General features: G+C 45.7%; 1 protein-coding gene across 1 annotated transcript in view; it reads left to right on the forward strand.

Annotated features, from left to right (window-relative positions):
* nbeaa (neurobeachin a) overlaps positions 1-22,500 on the forward strand; it is a 327,572-nt gene that overhangs the window by 75,985 nt on the left and 229,087 nt on the right. Inside the window, 2 exon segments of the mRNA XM_082958305.1 lie at positions 16,631-16,741; positions 22,094-22,214. Of these exon segments, the coding sequence (XP_082814431.1) occupies positions 16,631-16,741; positions 22,094-22,214 (232 nt within the window).

The following is a 22,500-nucleotide window of genomic DNA, read 5'->3' on the forward strand; positions in this document are numbered from 1 at the left end:
GGTACAGGGTACGTCTTTACACCCAGGTACACTACCGGGTACAGGGTACGTCTTTACACCCAGGTACACTACCGGGTACATCTTTACACCCAGGTACACTACAGGGTACGTCTTTACACCCAGGTACACTACAGGGTACGTCTTTACACCCAGGTCCACTACCGGGTACAGGGTACATCTTTACACCCAGGTACACTTCAGGGTACAGGGTACGTCTTTACACCCAGGTACACTACAGGGTACAGGGTACGTCTTTACACCCAGGTACACTACAGGGTACAGGGTATGTCTTTACACCCAGGTACACTACAGGGTACAGGGTACGTCTTTACACCCAGGTACACTACAGGGTACATCTTTACACCCAGGTACACTACAGGGTACAGGGTACGTCTTTACACCCAGGTACACTACAGGGTACGTCTTTACACCCAGGTACACTACAGGGTACAGGGTACATCTTTACACCCAGGTACACTACAGGGTACAGGGTACGTCTTTACACCCAGGTACACTACAGGGTACATCTTTACACCCAGGTACACTTCAGGGTACAGGGTACGTCTTTACACCCAGGTACACTACAGGGTACAGGGTACGTCTTTACACCCAGGTACACTTCAGGGTACAGGGTACGTCTTTACACCCAGGTACACTACAGGGTACGTCTTTACGCTGTGGCAGAAAGGTCAGTCGGTATCTTTTTTGTGCTACTGATTTCCTGTGTGTATTGTCACCTATGTTGCAGGTTATAGTGGCTTGGTTTAGTGGTGAGAACCTGGATTAGTGTGCGGGTCCCCTTTCTTCAGCAGCCTGAGTGAACTCACTTCTTGTGGCCTCGTCTTTTCTTGCCTCCAGGCTGAGGGATAGTCATAGGGTATTCAGATGATACGGCGGCAGCATCTTCTATGACGTCCGTCCATGTCTTTGATCAGGTGAAGCATATTCCAGGACAGGCCTGATGAATGTCACATTTGGGTTAGAACACCTGGAGACAGAGCAGCGGGCTCGGACACGATCAGGAAGTGGATTCTTGGTTGGGCTGTCTTCAGCATGTATCTGACGTGGGCATCCAATGAGAGCTCAAAGGAGACCTGCACCTGGAGGAGCTTAAAGTTGTCCACATGTTCCATTGGCTTGTCCACATGTTCCACTGACTTGTCCACATGTTCCACTGGCTTGTCCACATGTTCCACTGACTTGTCCACATGTTCCACTGGCTTGTCCACATGTTCCACTGGCTTGTCCACATGTTCCACTGGCTGGCCCTTCAGGACAACAGGAGAAGGAGTCTATATGTTTTGACGCTTCCTAAAGGCTAACAACCATCTCCTTGGTTTTCAGTGCATTGGCTGTTAGGCAGAATGTCGGACCCCAATGCTGTGACTGCTTCCACAGCAGCTTGCATTTGGCCTGGTGGAGAGATGTTCAGAAAGGGTCATATTGTCTGCATATTGAATGGGTTCAACACTAGATGGACTCAGGTTTGTCTTGTGATTTCATACAGAAAATAAGCAGGAGCAGGGATAGGACTCTGCCTTGGGGGACCCCAGCCTATACTGACTGGGCCTCTGAGTAGAAGTGGCCCCACTTAGCTGTTTGCTGTCTGCCCTGAAGATAGATGCGGATTGAGAGACAGATGTGATTTGAAGTGCCTAGTCTGCTTAGAGAGTGTGGAAGTTGTCCATGGTTGATAGTGTCAAAGATCCGTGTGAAGTCAATTTGGAGTGAATTGCAGACTCACTTTTCCTGTAGTAGTAGGTCCTTTCCAACACAACTCAGAAGGGAGGGATCTGATCTGACGATAGTCCTGAGGGATCTGATTTGACGATAGTCCTGAGGGATCTGATCTGACGATAGTCCTGAGGGAACTGATCTGACGATAGCCCTGAGGGAACTGATCTGATGATAGTCCTGAGGGATCTGATCTGACGATAGTCCTGAGGGAACTGATCTTACGATAGTCCTGAGGGAACTGATCTGACGATAGTCCTGACTGATCTGCTCTGACGATAGTCCTGAGGGATCTGATCTGACGATAGTCCTGACGGATCTGATCTTACGATAGTCCTGAGGGAACTGATCTGACGATAGTCCTGACTGATCTGCTCTGACGATAGTCCTGAGGGATCTGAACTGACGATAGTCCTGACGGATCTGATCTGACGATAGTCCTGAGGGATCTGATCTGACGATAGTCCTGAGGGATCTGATCTGACTACACATCACTGTAAATGGGAAGGGAAAAATAGAACCGAACCACAAAATGAAATAATTAAAACATTCTAATTCAACCACCGTTACATTTCTCTTTGTACCTCTGTCTCTCTCTCTCTCTCTTTTCCTCTTACTCTCTCTCTCTCTCTTTTCCTCTTACTCTCTCTCTCTCCTTCGCTCTCTCTTTGCTATCTAGTCTCTCTCTCTCCTTCTTTCTAACTCTCCTGTCTCTCTCTCCTCTATCCTTCTGTCTCTCACTCTCTCTTTTACTCTCTACTCTTTTACACTCTACTTTCTCTCTCAACTCTCGCTCTCTCTTTTACTCTCTACTCTCTCTCTCTCTCTCCTTCTTTCTAACTCTCCTCTCTCTATCTCTCATTCTCTCTCTCTCCTTCTCTATCATTCTCTCTCGCGCTCTCTCTCCTTCTTTCTTTCTCTCTCCCCCTTGTGTTGCCATTGTTTGCGTCATCCTCACCATACATTCTACTATGTGTACATGCCTGTCCTTTTATGTGTGTGTCTGTGTCTGCATAAAACAGACATAAGCTGAGACAATAACAGCGTGATGTGTTCTATCGTGTCTGGCCAACAGTGACCATACGGAGATGTTATATTATATATAGAGATGTCCCATTGCGTTGCACCGGAAGTCATTCATTTCAATGGGGACCATCCGCAACGGAGTGGCATCGCAGTGCTCCCTTGTATCCGAGGGACTGTGAAACTCATGCCGCATACTTTGAATTTTCCCAAACTCTGCATGGTCTTCAGTCAGGCCATAGTCCGTCAATAGAACAGGAAGTTACCAAACCACAGTCCGGCCACTGTGTGTAAATAGAACAGGAAGTTACCAAACCACAGAATGAGGTTCTATAAATGAGTACTTTTTTAATAGTGATGTTGAATAATGCAACATTGGATGTCAGCCTCCCGTTTTAATTCAGCAAAGTTTATTGTGATGGTATTGACGTTTGTGTAGCTACAGTATCTTCAACCTGGCCTAGCATTTAGCTAACTAGCTAATGTTAGCTGCTCTGTGTTAGCTAGCTAGTTAACTTTAACTGCTCTGTGTTAGCTAGCTAGCTAACGTTAGCTGCTCTGTGTTCAAATCAAATCAAATGAAATGGTGCAGAATACAACAGGTGTAGAGCTTACAGTGAAATGCTTACTTACACGCCCTCAAACAACGATGCAGTTTTAAGAAAATACAATTTTTTTTATAAGAAAGGTAAAAGTAAGAGATAAGAATAACAAATAATTAAAGCGCAGCAGTCAATAACAATAGCGGGGCTATATACAGGGGGTACCGGTACAGAGTCAATGTGGAGGCTATATACAGGGTATTACGGTACAGAGTCAATGTGGAGACTATATACACCGATACAGAGTCAATGTGGAGACTATATACAGGGGGTAGCCATTTGATTAGATGTTCAGGAGTCTTGTGGCTTGGGGGTAGAAGCTGTTTAGGAGCCTCTTGGACCTAGACTTGGCGCCCCGGTACCGCTTGCCGTGCGGTAGCAGAGAGAATAATCTATGACTAGGGTCACATGCACCGAATACAACAATACCTTACAGTGAAATGTTTACTTACAAGCCCCTAACCAACAATGAAGTTTAAAAAATATGGATCTAACATTAGCCTCTCTGTGTTAGCTATCTAACGTTAGCTGCTCTGTGTTAGCTATCTAACGTTAGCTTCTCTTTGTTAGCTATCTAACGTTAGCTGCTCTGTGTTAGCTATCTAATGTTAGCTGCTCTGTGTTAGCTATCTAACATTAGCTGCTCTTTGTTAGCTATCTAACGTTAGCTGCTCTGTGTTAGCTATCTAATGTTAGCTGCTCTGTGTTAGCTATCTAACGTTAGCTGCTCTGTGTTAGCTATCTAACGTTAGCTGCTCTTTGTTAGCTATCTAACGTTAGCTGCTCTGTGTTAGCTATCTAACGTTAGCTGCTCTGTGTTAGCTATCAAACGTTAGCTGCTCTGTGCTAGCATGACTTGCTAGAAAGTAAGAGAATGAAGTTGAGGAAAATGTAACAAACATTTTTTATTTTCTTTTTACCTATAACCTATTTGCAATCTCCCAAAATAAATGCATTCTCGACGAGCGACAGGGTCTCCTCCATCTTGCGTTACAAACACTACAGTTGTCCGTCCAGTAGGGCGTGAAAAGGACGTACGTCCAATGGAATTCCATCTATTTATTTACTCAGTATTAGGCTTTTCTACACCTCTATGTGTTTCTTTCTCTGGTCAATAGTGTAATATCACATTTCTCCGTTTTCTAAAACAGTGGTTCTCAAACTTCCCTTCCGGGAGCCCCCATCCGTTCCATGTATTTAATCTATTCCAGAACTAGCAGCCATTATTCAACTTGTCAATTAATCATCAAGTCCTTAACTAGGAGAATCTAGTTCAGGGATAGAACAAAACTGTGAAATGTCTGTGGGTCCCCGAGGAGAGGTTTAAAAACCGCTGTTCTAAGAGACACAACTTGTATATCTGAGCTTCCAGTTACATGACTTCCTCCTACCATCTTCAGTCACATGGCTTCCTGCTACCACCTTCAGTCACATGGCTTCCTGCTACCATCTTCAGTCACATGACTTCCTCCTGCCATCTTCAGTCACATGGCTTCCTGCTACCATCTTTAGTCACATGGCTTCCTTCTACCACCTTCAGTCACATGACTTCCTCCTACACAGCACCAAACACAGTGAGGTCCCAAATGATTGACACCCTTGATAAAGATGAGCAATAATGACTGTAAAATAAATCATTGAAATACTGAGCTATAGGGAGCTCCAAAAGTCACTTTGAATGTAAATAAGAATAGAATATGTTTTTAAACACTTGTACATTAATGTGGATGCTACTATGATTATGGACAATCCTGAACCCAGCTCCAGCAGGGCTGTTGGAAAGGTGGCATCCTATGACCGTGCCACGTTGAAAGTCACCTAGCTCTTCAGTACGGCCATTCTACTGCCAATGTTTGTCTATGGAGGTTGCATGGCTGTATGCTCGATTTTATACACCTGTCAGCAATGGGTATTGCTGAAATAGCCGAGTCCAGATACTTTTGTATATATAGTGTATTTGTCAGAGAGAGAGAGAGAGAGAGAAAGAGATAAAGCAGTCTTTCAACCCCTTGTCCTTGAGTTGCTGGTCAACTCTCAAACTTATAGACAGACATGCTAAACAGTATAGACAGATAATAAACACAGTCACACACACAGAGGAAGGGATGCTGCAGGCTAGGAATGTTGCTATCTCACGCTACATTAGCTACAGTGGTCATTAGCCGGCGCTAACATTCATCATGGGAGGCTTTACACACTGCTTTCCAGGAGCAGTCAGACATTGGTCATCCATTTTAAAACACGTGTTTTTTAAAACAATCCTGTATTGTCCCTTTAACATGCTCTATAACTCAATGGGAGGAGTTGGGAGTTGAGACCTTCAAACATGCATCCTTCTCTCCTCTCCTCGTTTACTTCAAACATGCATCCTTGACTCCTCTCCTCGTTTACTTCAAACATGCATCCTTGACTCCTCTCCTCGTTTACTTCAAACATGCATCCTTCTCTCCTCTCCTCGTTTACTTCAAACATGCATCCTTGACGCCTCTCCTTGTTTCCTTCAAACATGCATCCTTTTCTCCTCTCCTCGTTTCCTTCAAACATGCATCCTTCTCTCCTCTCCTCGTTTACTTCAAACATGCATCCTTGACTACTCTCCTCGTTTACTTCAAACATGCATCCTTGACTCCTCTCCTTGTTTCCTTCAAACATGCATCCTTTTCTCCTCTCCTCGTTTACTTCAAACATGCATCCTTGACTCCTCTCCTCATTTCCTTCAAACATGCATCCTTCTCTCCTCTCCTCGTTTCCTTCAAACATGCATCCTTGACGCCTCTCCTTGTTTCCTTCAAACATGCATCCTTTTCTCCTCTCCTCGTTTACTTCAAACATGCATCCTTGACTCCTCTCCTCATTTCCTTCAAACATGCATCCTTCTCTCCTCTCCTCGTTTCCTTCAAACATGCATCCTTCTCTCCTCTCCTCGTTTCCTTCAAACATGCATCCTTGTCTCCTTTGCTCCTTGGTAGATACACTGATTCAGTGACAGTTATGGTTTAGAGAAAGGCCTTGACCATTACTCTCCACCCATCCTAACATGTCAGATGAGTACGGAGTAAGGGAGACAGGGCGGAGAGAAGTATAGAAACAGAGCCGTAGAATTGGAAGGAGTTGAGATGCTTTAACCCTGCAGTTGAGTCACCTTGCTGTGTCCTCTCTATCCTCTCTGTGTTTACGTTATCCATATACATAGGGAACAGTTTCCTATCTCCTTCTATGTCCTTCACACTCTCTCTCTCTCTCTCTCTCTCTCTCTCTCTCTTTCTGATCCCTCTCTCTCTCGTTCTCCCCCCCTCTCACTCTCTCTGAGTGAATTGATCCTGTGTTCTCTGAGCCCATTAGAAGAGATTAAACCAAGCCCCTGAACAAGGGGTAGAATAAAAGGAGTGAGAGAGAGAGAGAATTAATTCTACCGGTATTGAGTTTTCCTTTCTCTCCTCTTGAGATGAACCAATTACCCAGACACACAAGGGGCTAATATTTTCCTCAACATTCCACAGACGTTTGTACAACATTTCAATACCAATAAGGCATAATTTCAATCATTCTGTACATTTATATTGCATAAGGTTAACTTTAGCTTTCCTGTAAGCTTAAGAAAAAGCATCTGTCGTATTGGGTAATTTTTCAACCCTAATTTAACATTTATATTGTACTGTATAAGCCTAATTGTCTAAGGTTAACGTTAGCTTTTGGTTAAGGTTGAAAAAACCCAATGTCATTGGTTTAACTCCAACCGTCCTGTAACATTTAAACAACATTTAAAGCTGTTACTTTTAGAGAAAGACCGATATGGATTTTTTTAGGGGCCGATGCCGATTTATTGGGGGGTCAAGGAGGTCAATGGCCGTTATTTTAAGCCGATATTCAATTATAAAATGTTGATAACAAAATGTCCCATAGACAGCCATGTGTGTGTACATTAATGCATCCATTTTAAAATCAATCAACACATTTCACTTAGTTTTTACCATTGTAACTACATAGCGGTAATACATGTAGTTGAATGGTAAATCTCTTGATAACCTGGGTAAATCAAGAGGTCATAGGCCTTACACACAATACAGGTGAAGGCATATTCAATAGGGGTGTGTGCATTGACTTACTGATCTTGTTTTAGCTGATCAGTGGAGTCTATGGTGCTACAGATTACAAACATCTGTCTTTCATTTGGGACTTCCATTAGCCTACTGATCAACAACATTTACATAGAAGCACCAGTCCAGCAGGTCACGCCTGTACAGAAGGACATCATACAGACACTGCTGTTAGTTTGACAATATAAAACAACATCTATTCAACGCAAAATGGGTCCAACGTAACGTCATGACTTGTGATCACAGATGCTTTAGGAAACTAGTATTTTTTTGTTATTTTCCATGATCAGGATTTTTTTCATTCTTTCAGATGTTCATCTCTAAACAACTCAGTTGGCTAGTTCAGCTATCTGTCAAGAAATGGGCGGGTTGAAACTTGATCCTACAATTGGATTGGCAAAAAAAAATTCATTCAACCCTTTATTTAACTAGGCAAGTCAGTTAAGAACAAATTCTTATTTACAATGACGACCTACCCTGGCCAGTTGTGTGCCACCCTATGGGACTCCCAAACACGGCCGGATGTGATACAGCCTGGATCCGAACCAAGGACTGTAGTGACGCCTCTAGCACTGAGATGCAGTGCCTTAGACCGCTGCGCCACTCGGGTGCTGTTTACTGATACTATGAGAACTAGATCAATGTCGATTACATTTCCTACCAAACCATAAATGTGCATAATATCTAACAGAGAGCGGACGCAGGAACAAAGATGAAACGACGATGAACGTTCTGTCTGAATGACTCAAATCTGCCCAGTGAGAACACACACCGATCCCTATTACTACAATCTAATCCCACTGTCAATTTACAGAAAGGATTGTGGTTGGTCAGATCAGCATACCAGTGAATAGCTAACATTACACTGCAAGTCAGATGGCTCATTGCCGAAAATGGCGCATGTTCAAAATGCTAACAAGCTAACGTTAGGTACAGCAGTTCCTCCTTTAAAGGTTGTGAGCACCGCGGGACTTCGAGGTACCCAGCGTCAGAGCTTCATTGTTCCAGACCACCACAAGGGGGAGTTAGAGGTTCCCATCGGCACAGCTTCATTACTCCAGACCACCACAAGGGGGAGTTAGAGGTACCCAGCGTCATGGCTTCATTACTCCAGACCACCACAAGGGGAGTTAGAGGTACCCAGCGTCATGGCTTCATTACTCCAGACCACCACAAGGGGGAGTTAGAGGTACCCAGCGTCATGGCTTCATTACTCCAGACCACCACAAGGGGGAGTTAGAGGTACCCAGCGTCATGGCTTCATTACTCCAGACCACCACAAGGGGGAGTTAGAGGTACCCAGCGTCATGGCTTCATTACTCCAGACCACCACAAGGGGAGTTAGAGGTACCCAGCGTCATGGCTTCATTACTCCAGACCACCACAAGGGGGAGTTAGAGGTACCCAGCGTCATGGCTTCATTACTCCAGACCACCACAAGGGGGAGTTAGAGGTACCCAGTGTCAGGGCTTCATTACTCCAGACCACCACAAGGGGGAGTTAGAGGTACCCAGCGTCATGGCTTCATTACTCCAGACCACCACAAGGGGAGTTAGAGGTACCCAGCGTCATGGCTTCATTACTCCAGACCACCACAAGGGGGAGTTAGAGGTACCCAGCGTCATGGCTTCATTACTCCAGACCACCACAAGGGGGAGTTAGAGGTACCCAGCGTCATGGCTTCATTACTCCAGACCACCACAAGGGGAGTTAGAGGTACCCAGCGTCATGGCTTCATTACTCCAGACCACCACAAGGGGGAGTTAGAGGTACCCAGCGTCATGGCTTCATTACTCCAGACCACCACAAGGGGGAGTTAGAGGTACCCAGCGTCATGGCTTCATTACTCCAGACCACCACAAGGGGGAGTTAGAGGTACCCAGCGTCATGGCTTCATTACTCCAGACCACCACAAGGGGGAGTTAGAGGTACCCAGTGTCAGGGCTTCATTACTCCAGACCACCACAAGGGGGAGTTAGAGGTACCCAGCGTCATGGCTTCATTACTCCAGACCACCACAAGGGGGAGTTAGAGGTACCCAGCGTCATGGCTTCATTACTCCAGACCACCACAAGGGGGAGTTAGAGGTACCCAGCGTCATGGCTTCATTACTCCAGACCACCACAAGGGGGAGTTAGAGGTACCCAGCGTCATGGCTTCATTACTCCAGACCACCACAAGGGGGAGTTAGAGGTACCCAGCGTCATGGCTTCATTACTCCAGACCACCACAAGGGGGAGTTAGAGGTACCCAGTGTCAGGGCTTCATTACTCCAGACCACCACAAGGGGGAGTTAGAGGTACCCAGCGTCATGGCTTCATTACTCCAGACCACCACAAGGGGGAGTTAGAGGTACCCAGCGTCATGGCTTCATTACTCCAGACCACCACAAGGGGGAGTTAGAGGTACCCAGCGTCATGGCTTCATTACTCCAGACCACCACAAGGGGGAGTTAGAGGTACCCAGTGTCAGAGCTTCATTACTCCAGACCACCACAAGGGGGAGTTAGAGGTACCCAGCGTCATGGCTTCATTACTCCAGACCACCACAAGGGGGAGTTAGAGGTACCCAGCGTCATGGCTTCATTACTCCAGACCACCACAAGGGGGAGTTAGAGGTACCCAGCGTCATGGCTTCATTACTCCAGACCACCACAAGGGGGAGTTAGAGGTTCCCAGCGTCATGGCTTCATTACTCCAGACCACCACAAGGGGGAGTTAGAACACTCATTATGCATTTGGGTCCCAAGGTTTTTATATGACCGATCATATCGAATGGTTCCAATGACGAATTTTGATACGAGCCACCCGTCCCTGGTGACTTTCTTCAGCAAAAATGTCTGACAAAATATTACGGTGGAACCAGATATAAGTTGTTATAACGTCATAACGAGTCAAGCTAAATATACTGCTCAAAAAAATAAAGGGAACACTTAAACAACACAATGTAACTCCAAGCCAATCACACTTCTGTGAAATCAAACTGTCCACTTAGGAAGCAACACTGATTGACAATACATTTCACATGCTGTTGTGCAAATGGAATAGACAACAGGTGGAAATTATAGGCAATAAGCAAGACACTCCCAATAAAGGAGTGGTTCTGCAGGTGGGGACCACAGACCACTTCTCAGTTCCTATGCTTCCTGGCTGATGTTTTGGTCACTTTTGAATGCTGGCGATGCTTTCACTCTAGTGGTAGCATGAGACGGAGTCTACAACCCACACAAGTGGCTCAGGTAGTGCAGCTCATCCAGGATGGCACATCAATGCGAGCTGTGGCAAGAAGGTTTGCTGTGTCTGTCAGCGTAGTGTCCAGAGCATGGAGGCGCTACCAGGAGACAGGCCAGTACATCAGGAGACGTGGAGGAGGCCGTAGGAGGGCAACAACCCAGCAGCAGGACCGCTACCTCCGCCTTTGTGCAAGGAGGAGCAGGAGGAGCACTGCCAGAGCCCTGCAAAATGACCTCCAGCAGGCCACAAATGTGCATGTGTCTGCTCAAACGGTCAGAAACAGACTCCATGAGGGTGGTATGAGGGCCCGACGTCCACAGGTGGGGGTTGTGCTTACAGCCCAACATCGTGCAGGACGTTTGGCATTTGCCAGAGAACACCAAGATTGGCAAATTCGCCACTGGCGCCCTGTGCTCTTCACAGATGAAAGCAGGTTCACACTGAGCACATGTGACAGACGTGACAGAGTCTGGAGACGCCGTGGAGAACATTCTGCTGCCTGCAACATCCTCCAGCATGACCGGTTTGGCGGTGGGTCAGTCATGGTGTGGGGTGGCATTTCTTTGGGGGGCCGCACAGCCCTCCATGTGCTCGCCAGAGGTAGCCTGACTGCCATTAGGTACCGAGATGAGATCCTCAGACCCCTTGTGAGACCATATGCTGGTGCAGTTGGCCCTGGGTTCCTCCTAATGCAAGACAATGCTAGACCTCATGTGGCTGGAGTGTGTCAGCAGTTCCTGCAAGAGGAAGGCATTGATGCTATGGACTGGCCCGCCCGTTCCCCAGACCTGAATCCAATTGAGCACATCTGGGACATCATGTCTCGCTCCATCCACCAACGCCACGTTGCACCACAGACTGTCCAGGAGTTGGCGGATGCTTTAGTCCAGGTCTGGGAGGAGATCCCTCAGGAGACCATCCGCCACCTCATCAGGAGCATGCCCAGGCATTGTAGGGAGGTCATACAGGCACGTGGAGGCCACACACACTACTGAGCCTCATTTTGACTTCTTTTAAGGACATTACATCAAAGTTGGATCAGCCTGTAGTGTAGTTTTCCACTTTAATTTTGAGTGTGACTCCAAATCCAGACCTCCATGGGTTGATAAATTGGATTTCCATTGATTATTTTTGTGTGATTTTGTTGTCAGCACATTCAACTATGTAAAGAAAAAAGTAATTAATAAGATTATTTCTTTCATTCAGATCTAGGATGTGTTATTTTAGTGTTCCCTTTATTTTTTTGAGCAGTGTATTTACAATTGAGAGGAATATGTTAGTTGATGTAGAGACAAACGCTTGTGCATATTTTTTTGTCATAAAGTTAATTCACGGAAATCGCTATTTAGCAAGTTATCTGACCAGCTAACATTAGCCAGCTAGCTAGTGTTAGGAGAATGAATTTGTAATTTGTGTTGTTTAATGTTTTAAGGACTCCTGAGAAAACCAGCAAACCAGACTGTCGTCTTGTGAAACAGTGGACGTAAATAATCTACCTAGCTAAAGCATTTACTGCAAATTCAATGTACAACTGAAGTAACATAGCTTGCTAACTATTTACTTAGTGTAGTGGAGGATAAAAATAACTGCATGCCTATGGATGTGTAGCTAGCTAGAGTATGTAGCCGATCTGTGTATGGACCCTAAAACGTTAGGTTCTGAACTAATATTCATATCAATCTATGAACCTCAACTATCATAGTTGTTGTATCAACTTCAAGTCTGAATGGCATTAATGAAACCTATGGATAGAGTAGAATATAATAACTTTATTGTGCCAAGGATGCAAGCCCTATATACACATGTACTGTAGTTATTACCACACATGAGATTCCCACATTGTAGCCTGTACATTGAATATATCCACTGATCATGTACTCTTCCTTGGCAAATAAAGGTGCGGTTCAGGTATGAATCTCTGAGACATTCTTTTTCCAGTCATTATCCAATACCAGGTGTATCAAACTCCATTCTGTGAATGATGCTGTGTCTGCATGAATGTATTACAATGATACACTTCAACAGTGTTTACCACTCCTGCTCCTGGGACATCAATGATTACACATTGTAACTATGCAATAGACTAGAAGCATGATTGATTTGTAATTCATATATACAGAAAACAAAACAACGAATCATATCTAACTACATCTGCATTAATCTGAGGACACAGGATAGTATTTCAATGAGACACTTCATTTCAACCAGTGGAGAATGTGAAACGCTTTATTGAAAGAAGTTAATTATCCAGGTGTTATAAATACATAATAAATGCATTATAATTATGATAATTGTAATATTATAAATACAAGATCAATCTGTACTTCAATGCACATATGGTGTGCATTATAAAACGAGGAAGAAAGACGAGGTGGGGAGAGAGGTGTAGAAGACAGAAAGGGAAAGAGGTAAGAACAGAAAGACGAGGTGGGGAGAGAGGTGTAGAAGACAGAAAGGGAAAGAGGTAAGAACAGAAAGACGAGGTGGGGAGAGAGGTGTAGAAGACAGAAAGGGAAAGAGGTAAGAACAGAAAGACGAGGTGGGGAGAGAGGTGTAGAAGACAGAAAGGGAAAGAGGTAAGAACAGAAAGACGAGGTGGGGAGAGAGGTGTAGAAGACAGAAAGGGAAAGAGGTAAGAACAGAAAGACGAGGTGGGGAGAGAGGTGTAGAAGACAGAAAGGGAAAGAGGTAAGAACAGAAAGACGAGGTGGGGAGAGAGGTGTAGAAGACAGAAAGGGAAAGAGGTAAGAACAGAAAGACGAGGTGGGGAGAGAGGTGTAGAAGACAGAAAGGGAAAGAGGTAAGAACAGCAGCAGACAGCATATGATTCATGAATTACAGTGCCAGCCTAGTATTCTCTCAGTTCATCACAATTGCTGTGTCTCCTAACAAGCCTTGGGCCCCCAGTTGGCCCCAAGGTTATCTTAAGAGTGGGTGAAGTGACGATGACGGACTGGCTTCCTCTCTCACATCAAAACATACCTGCAGTCGAGTGACAGATGGATAGAGAGAGCATGATTAAGCTTTGTTTTTTAATTCTAATTTATTCTTATTTCAATGTAAAGCATCTCTTTAATAATACTTCCTGTTGACCCGACCAAGTGACCTCTCACCTATGATCATGCTGTGCCCTCTATGTCAGCCAGTTCAGATGTGGGAGGGGTTCACCAACACAGCTGATATAACCTAGAGGATTTAGGGAGAAGGGGGAGAGGGATGAAGTGAAGGAGAGAGAATGTTATTGTGTGTGTGTGTGTGGTCTCACCTGGTGTCCATGAAGGCCTGATTCACACAGTCTCCTCTGAACAGTTGATGTTGAGATGTGTCTGTTACTTGAACTCTGTGAAGCATTTATTTGGGCTGCAATTTCTGATGGTTTTTGCGACTGATAGACATGAAGGATTGTCTGACCTTCATGTCTTAAAGTAATGATAGACTGGTTTCTCTTTGCTTTTTTGCGCTGTTCTTGCCATAATATGGACTTTTACCAAATAGGGCTATCTTCTGTATGCCACCCCTACCTTGTCACAACACAACTAATTGGCTCAAACACATTAAGAAGGAAAGAAATTCCACAAATTAACTTTTAACAAGGCACACCTGTTAATTGACATTCATTCCAGGTCACTACCTCATGAAGCTGGTTGAGAGAATGCCAAGAATGTGCAAAGATGTCATCAAGGAAAACGGTGGCGACTTTGAAGAATCTCAAATATAAAATATATTTTGATTTGTTTAACACTTCTTTGGTTACTACATGATTCCATATATGTTATTTCATAGTTTTTATGTCTTCACTATTATTCTACAATGTAGAAAATAGTAAAAATAAAGAAAAAACCCTTGAATGAGTAGGTGTGTCCAAACGTTTGACTGGTACTGTATCTATCTAGCTAACGCCACAGATGAAAGGATTAGTTATCGTAATCTTCACCAACAGGTCACATAGCTATCTGCTTAGCTAGCTTGCTTATTTCATGCATGTCCGGGCACGTCGACACAAGCCTTCTTATTAGTGAATTAACTAAACTCATATTTGCAACAGGACTTTGATTTTGGTCACTGTGTCAATTCAGCCATTTTCTCAATACTGCACCTTTCTGTTTGGATGAATGAGCTTGCTTGGCGCTGCTGATTTTCTCAGCTAGACATTCCTTGGCTTTGTGCGGTGCTCGTGGCTCAGGCGGTGAGTGGTGGCTGACAGCAGCAGATTTTCTATGTAGCAGGACTATCAGGAAAGCCGATGGAGACAGACTAGAAAAGGCTAACATCAGCCTGATGTATCAGCTCGGCCGGTTATTGGTCGCTCTCTTGTTATGTTAGAAAACATTTTCGTTCTCATTGGGTGAGTATTTCTAGAGACCTTAGAGGAGGAAGGATATATACAAAAGTATGTGGACACCCCTTCAAATTATTGGGTTCAATTTCAGCCAAACCCGTTGCTGACAGGTGTATAAAAATTCGAGCACACCGCCATGCAATCTCCATAGACAAACACTGGCAGTAAAATGGCCCGTACTGAAGAGCTCAGTGACTTTAAAAGTGGCACTGTCATACGATGCTACCTTTCCAACAAGTCAGTTCGTCAAATTTCTGTGTAGGCCACACAGAACGGGCTGAAGTGCGTAGCGCATAAAAATCATCTGTCCTGGGGACCAACTACATATTAATGTCCATGATTTTGTAATGAGATGTTCAATGAGCAGGTGTCCACATACTTTTGGTCGTGTAGTGCAAGTCTTGATAGCTTGAATAGGTTACCATGTCTACTCTAGTCTCTCTGCCTGTAGCCTTCTAGGGTTCTCAGACCTCTCCTCGGGGTGCCTCAGACGTTTCACCATTTTGTTGTACCCCTGAACCACTGATTTAGGGGGCTGTAAGAAATGTAATTATAGAGAGATTCCAATAATCACATCGTCATTGGTTCTTCTGTGTATCCTGGGCGAGTGCAGAACTGGAATGCTATTTCAGTTTGTCAAGCTTTGTGTTTCCATCTCTCTCTGTGTGTGTGTGTGTGTGTGTGTGTGTGTGTGTGTGTGTGTGTGTGTGTGTGTGTGTGTGTGTGTGTGTGTGTGTGTGTGTGTGTGTGTGTGTGTGTGTGTGTGTGTGTGTGTGTGTGTGTGTGTGTGTGTGTGTGTGTCAGGAGTCTAGAGACAGAGAGAGATTGTCTTATTCTCCCTTTTACAGAGAGACAGAAAGATAGAGACAGAGAGAGAGACAGAGAGCGAGAGAGAGAGTGAGAGAGATAGAGGGAGAGCGCGACAGAAAGAGAGATAGGGAGAGAGAGAGAAAGGTGGAGACAGACAGAGAGGGGGAGAGGGAGAGAGAGGGAGAGTGGGAGAGGGAGAGAGAGAGATAGAGAGAGAGCGAGGGAGAGAGGGAGAAAGGGGGAGAGAGACAGAGTGGGAGAGGGAGAGAGAGAGAGGAAGAGTGTGAGAGGGAGAGAGGGGGAGGAGAGAGGGATAGAGAGAGTGGGAGAGAGAGAAAGGGATATTGTGAGAGGTGTATTATGTATTTACCATTGTGTTCTGTGTTGCCTGCAGCATTAGAAGGGCTCTTCAACAGTAATCAGCATCTATCAGACTTTGTTTCCCAAATGACACCCTATTCCCTACATAGTACACTACTTTTAAACAGGGCACTATGAGCTCTGGTCAAAAGAAGTATATAGGGAATAGGGTGACATTTGTGACACAACCCAGCTCTCTTCTCCTCCACTTCACTAAATGATGATTTCTTTTCATTTTTCTTCCCCATTTTCCCTCTCAATTTCTCTTACCTCCCTCCCTCCATATCACTCTCTCTCTCTCTCTCTCTCTCTCTCTCTCTCTCTCTCTCTCTCTCTCCCTCTCTCTCTCTCTCTCTCTCTCTCTCTCTCTCTCTCCCTCTCTATCTGTCTCTCTCTCTCTCCCTCTGTCTCTGTCTGTCTGTCTCTCTCCAGCTGGTGGGAGGTGAGTTTGACCTAGAGATGAACTTCATCATTCAGGACAGTGAGAGTATCGGCTGTATGGTCGACCTACTGTCTCACTGCGAAGTCACCTGCCAAGCTGAGGTAAGAAAAAGTACTATATTATTACTATACAAACTATATACTATAATATATTTGATATATACACTATATATACAAAAGTATGTGGACACCCCTTCAAATGACTGGATTCGTCTTATTTCAGCCACACCCATTGCTGACAAGTGCATAAAATCGCACACAGAGCCGTGCAATCTCTATAGACAAACATTAGCAATAGAATGGTCGTACTGAACAGCTCAGTGACTTTCAACGTGCCACTGTCATAGGATGCCACCTTTCCAACTAGTCAGTTTGTCAAATTTCTGCCCTGCTAGAGCTGCCCCGGTCAACTGTAAGGGCTGTTTCAACTGTAAGGGCTGTTGTTGTGAAGTGGAAACGTCTAAGAGCAACAACAGCTCAGCCACGAAATGGTAGGCCACACAAGCTCGCAGAACGGGACCGCTGAGTACTGAAGCGTGTAAAAATAGTCTGTCCACGGTTGCAACACTCACTACTGAGTTCCAAACTGCCTCTGGAAGCAACGTCAGCACAAGAACTGTTCGTCGGGAACTTCATGAAATGGGTTTCCATGGCCGAGCAGCCCACACAAGCCTAAGATCATCATGCCCAATGCCAAGCGTCGGCTGGAGTGGTGTAAAGCTCACCGCTATTGTACTCTGGAGCAGTGGAAACGCGTTCTCTGGAGTGATTAATCACGCTTCACCATCTGGCAGTCCGACGGATTCATTTTGGTTTGGCGGATGCCAGGAAAACACTACCTACCCCAATGCATAGTGCCAACTGTAAAGTTTGGTGGAGGAGGAATAATGGTCTGGGATGTTTTCATGGTTCGGGCCCCTTAGTTCCAGTGAAGGGAAATGTTAACCCAACAGCATAAAATTACATTCTAGGCGATAATGTGCTTCCAACTTTGTGGCAACAGTTTGTGCAAGGCCCTTTCCTGTTTCAGCATGACAATGCCCCCGTGCACAAAACAAGGTCCATACAGAAATGGTTTGTCAATATCAGTGTGGAAGAACTTGACTGGCCTGCACAGAGCCCTGACCTCAACCCCATGGAACACCTTTGGGATGAATTGGAACATTGACTGTGAGCCAGGCCTAATCGCCCAACATCAGTGCCCGACCTCACTAATGCTCTTGTGGTTGAATGGAAGCAAGTCCCCACAGCAATGTCCCATCATCTAGTGGAAAGCCTTCCCAGAAGAGTGGAGGCTGTTATAGCAGCAATGTTCCAACATCTAGTGGAAAGCCTTCCCAGAAGAGTGGAGGCTGTTATAGCAGCACTGTTCCATCATCTAGTGGAAAGCCTTCCCAGAAGAGTGGAGGCTGTTATAGCAGCAATGTTCCAACATCTAGTGGAAAGCCTTCCCAGAAGAGTGGAGGCTGTTATAGCAGCAAAGGGGGGGACCAACTCCATATTAATGTCCATGATTTTGGAATGAGATGTTCGACAAACAGGCGTCCACATACTTTTGTTCATGTAGTGTACTTTATGTATTTTGCCAATTCACCTGCCAGGCTACATAACACACTTATAACTACATTATTATTATAAACTATGTGAAGTATTATAGACGTGACGATAGTCAACATTTTGATGTTTATGATGTGCTTTGCTAAGAATTGATGTAAAAACAACAACATTGGGGCTGATTCTCTTAGTCCCTTCTCACTGCAGCTTTCTACTTGTTGCAGAACCATTAACCTATATTTTAACTTTTGTTTCTGGTGTTATCCCTGGTGTTATCCCTGGTGTTATCCCTGGTGTTATCTCTGGTGTTATCCCTGGTGTTATCCCTGGTGTTATCCCTGGTGTTATCTCTGGTGTTATCCCTGGTGTTATCCCTGGTATTATCTCTGGTGTTATCCCTGGTGTTATCCCTGGTGTTATCCCTGGTATTCTCCCTGGTGTTATCCCTGGTGTTATCCCTGGTATTCTCCCTGGTGTTATCTCTGGTGTTATCCCTGGTGTTATCCCTGGTGTTATCCCTGGTGTTATCTCTGGTGTTATCCCTGGTGTTATCCCTGGTGTTATCTCTGGTGTTATCCCTGGTGTTATCCCTGGTGTTATCCCTGGTGTAATCTCTGGTGTTATCCCTGGTGTTATCCCTGGTGTTCTCCCTGGTGTTCTCCCTGGTATTATCCCTGGTGTTATCCCTGGTGTTATCGCTGGTGTTATCCCTGGTGATATCCCTGGTGTTCTCCCTGGTGTTATCCCTGGGTTCTCCCTGGTGTTATCCCTGGTGTTATCCCTGGTATTATCTCTGGTGTTATCCCTGGTGTTATCCCTGGTGTTTTCCCTGGTGTTCTCCCTGGTGTTCTCTCTGGTGTTCTCCCTGGTGTTATCCCTGGTGTTTTCCGTGGTGTTTTCCCTGGTGTTTTCTCTGGTGTTCTCCCTGGTGTTCTCCCTGGTGTTCTCCCTGGTGTTTTCCCTGGTGTTTTCCCTGGTGTTTTCCCTGGTGTTCTCCCTGGTGTTCTCTCTGGTGTTCTCCCTGGTGTTATCCCTGGTGTTCTCCCTGGTGTTTTCCCTGGTGTTCTCTCTGGTGTTCTCCCTGGTGTTCTCCCTGGTGTTCTCTCTGGTGTTCTCCCTGGTGTTCTCCCTGGTGTTCTCCCTGGTGTTCTCTCTGGTGTTCTCCCTGGTGTTCTCTCTGGTGTTCTCCCTGGTGTTCTCCCTGGTGTTCTCCCTGGTATTATGCCTTGTGTTCTCCCTGGTGTTCTCCCTGGTGTTCTCTCTGGTGTTCTCCCTGGTGTTCTCCCTGGTGTTCTCTCTGGTGTTCTCCCTGGTGTTCTCCCTGGTGTTCTCCCTGGTGTTCTCTCTGGTGTTCTCCCTGGTGTTCTCTCTGGTGTTCTCCCTGGTGTTCTCCCTGGTATTATGCCTTGTGTTCTCCCTGGTGTTCTCCCTGGTGTTCTCCCTGGTGTTCTCTCTGGTGTTCTCCCTGGTGTTCTCTCTGGTGTTCTCCCTGGTGTTCTCCCTGGTGTTCTCTCTGGTGTTCTCTCTGGTGTTCTCTCTGGTGTTTTCCCTGGTGTTCTCCCTGGTGTTCTCCCTGGTATTATGCCTTGTGTTCTCCCTGGTGTTCTCCCTGGTGTTCTCTCTGGTGTTCTCCCTGGTGTTCTCCCTGGTGTTCTCCCTGGTGTTCTCTCTGGTGTTCTCCCTGGTGTTCTCTCTGGTGTTCTCCCTGGTGTTCTCCCTGGTGTTCTCCCTGGTGTTATCCCTGGTGTTCTCCCTGGTGTTCTCCCTGGTGTTCTCTCTGGTGTTCTCCCTGGTGTTCTCTCTGGTGTTCTCCCTGGTGTTCTCTCTGGTGTTCTCCCTGGTGTTCTCCCTGGTATTATGCCTTGTGTTCTCCCTGGTGTTCTCTCTGGTGTTCTCCCTGGTGTTCTCCCTGGTGTTCTCTCTGGTGTTCTCTCTGGTGTTCTCCCTGGTGTTCTCCCTGGTGTTCTCCCTGGTGTTCTCCCTGGTGTTCTCCCTGGTGTTCTCCCTAAGATCTGGAAAGCGGCACATGTCCTCCCCTACGTAAAGGAGGAGATCCTTCTGATTTAGATAAACATCGTCCAATTTCCAAGTTCCCTCTTGCCTTTCCAAAGTGTTTTAATCCCTGACTAGCTGTCAGCTATGATCTTTTTTTTAAACTTCTCATTCTATTCTATGTACCAATCCAGTTTTATCTCCGGATATAGCACCTTTTCAGCTGCTTTGCTTGTTTTAGATAATGTGTTAAATTGCTTGGATCATAAAAATCATGGTGCTGTCTTTTTCAAGGACTTTTCCCAAGGCCTTTGATACCGTCGACCATCACATCTTTATTCAAAGGTTGACTGAAAATTGGCCTGGATCAGGCTTTGTGGAAGTGGTTTGAAAATGAACTGTCAGAAAGGAGTTCATGTGTGATATCTTATGGTGTTAAGTCTATTTTCCTTTATTCAGTAGTACAAAAGGTGTACCGCAGGGGTCAGTACTGGGACCTGTTCTCTTTAATATTTATATAAATAATATTGGGTCTGTCTGTTATAACTTGTAATATTCATCTGTTTTCAGATCACACTATTATGTATGTATGTATGCCATTGCCCCAATTGTTGACCAGGCTGTGTTAGAGCTGCAATCTGACCGTGTTACTTTACAGAACACCCCGGTTGTTTTAAAACGTGTACTTAATGTGGCCAAGACTAAATACATGTTGTTCTCTCCAGAATGTCCCAGATGTACTACATATTTAATCACTCGATGGTTCTCCCATTGATCAGGTTCCCACCTACAAATATCTGGGCATTTGGATTAACAAAGATTTGTGTGTTGTTGTTGTGTCACCAGGTGATGGAGCTGTGTGTGTTGTTGCGTCACCAGGTGATGAAGCTGTGTGTGTTGTTGCGTCACCAGGTGATGGAGCTGTGTGTGTTGTTGCGTCACCAGGTGATGGAGCTGTGTGTGTTGTTGCGTCACCAGGTGATGGAGCTGTGTGTGTTGTTGTGTCACCAGGTGATGGAGCTGTGTGTGTTGTTGCGTCACCAGGTGATGAAGCTGTGTGTGTTGTTGCGTCACCAGGTGATGGAGCTGTGTGTGTTGTTGCGTCACCAGGTGATGGAGCTGTGTGTGTTGTTGCGTCACCAGGTGATGGAGCTGTGTGTGTGTTGTGTCACCAGGTGATGGAGCTGTGTGTGTGTGTTGTTGCGTCACCAGGTGATGGAGCTGTGTGTGTTGTTGACTCACCAGGTGATGGAGCTGTGTGTGTTGTTGCGTCACCAGGTGATGGAGCTGTGTGTGTTGTTGCATCACCAGGTGATGGAGCTGTGTGTTGTTGTTGCGTCACCAGGTGATGGAGCTGTGTGTGTTGTTGCATCACCAGGTGATGGAGCTGTGTGTGTTGTTGCGTCACCAGGTGATGGAGCTGTGTGTGTTGTTGCGTCACCAGGTGATGGAGCTGTGTGTGTTGTTGCGTCACCAGGTGATGGAGCTGTGTGTGTTGTTGCGTCACCAGGTGATGGAGCTGTGTGTGTGTTGTTGCGTTACCAGGTGATGGAGCTGTGTGTGTTGTTGCGTCACCAGGTGATGGAGCTGTGTGTGTTGTTGCGTCACCAGGTGATGGAGCTGTGTGTGTTGTTGCGTTACCAGTTGATGGAGCTGTGTGTGTTGTTGCGTCACCAGGTGATGGAGCTGTGTGTGTTGTTGCGTCACCAGGTGATGGAGCTGTGTGTGTTGTTGCGTCACCAGGTGATGGAGCTGTGTGTGTTGTTGCGTCACCAGGTGATGGAGCTGTGTGTGTTGTTGCATCACCAGGTGATGGAGCTGTGTGTGTTGCTGCGTCACCAGGTGATGGAGCTGTGTGTGTTGTTGTGTCACCAGGTGATGGAGCTGTGTGTGTTGTTGTGTCACTAGGTGTGGTCCATGTTCACAGCCATCCTGAGGAAGAGTGTGAGGAACCTTCAGACCAGCACAGAGGTGGGCCTCATACAACAGGTCCTGTCCAAGATGAGCTCTGTGGACGACATGATCGCAGGTAGGGGAACACACACACACACACACACACACACACACACACACACACACACACACACACACACACACACACACACACACACACACACAAATGAAATCACATGTTATTGGTCACATACACGTGTTTAGCAGATGTTATTTCGGGTGTAGCGAGGTGCTTGTGCTTCTAGCTCTGACGGTAAAATCTAACAATTTCACAACATATACTCAATACACACACATCTAAGTAAGGATTTGAATTAAGAATATTTAAATATTTGGACGAGCAATGGCAGAGCAGCATAGAC

Source organism: Salmo salar, chromosome 11, assembly GCF_965601325.2.
Source record: "Salmo salar chromosome 11, fSalSal1, whole genome shotgun sequence".
NCBI classification, from domain to species: Eukaryota; Metazoa; Chordata; class Actinopteri; order Salmoniformes; family Salmonidae; genus Salmo; species Salmo salar.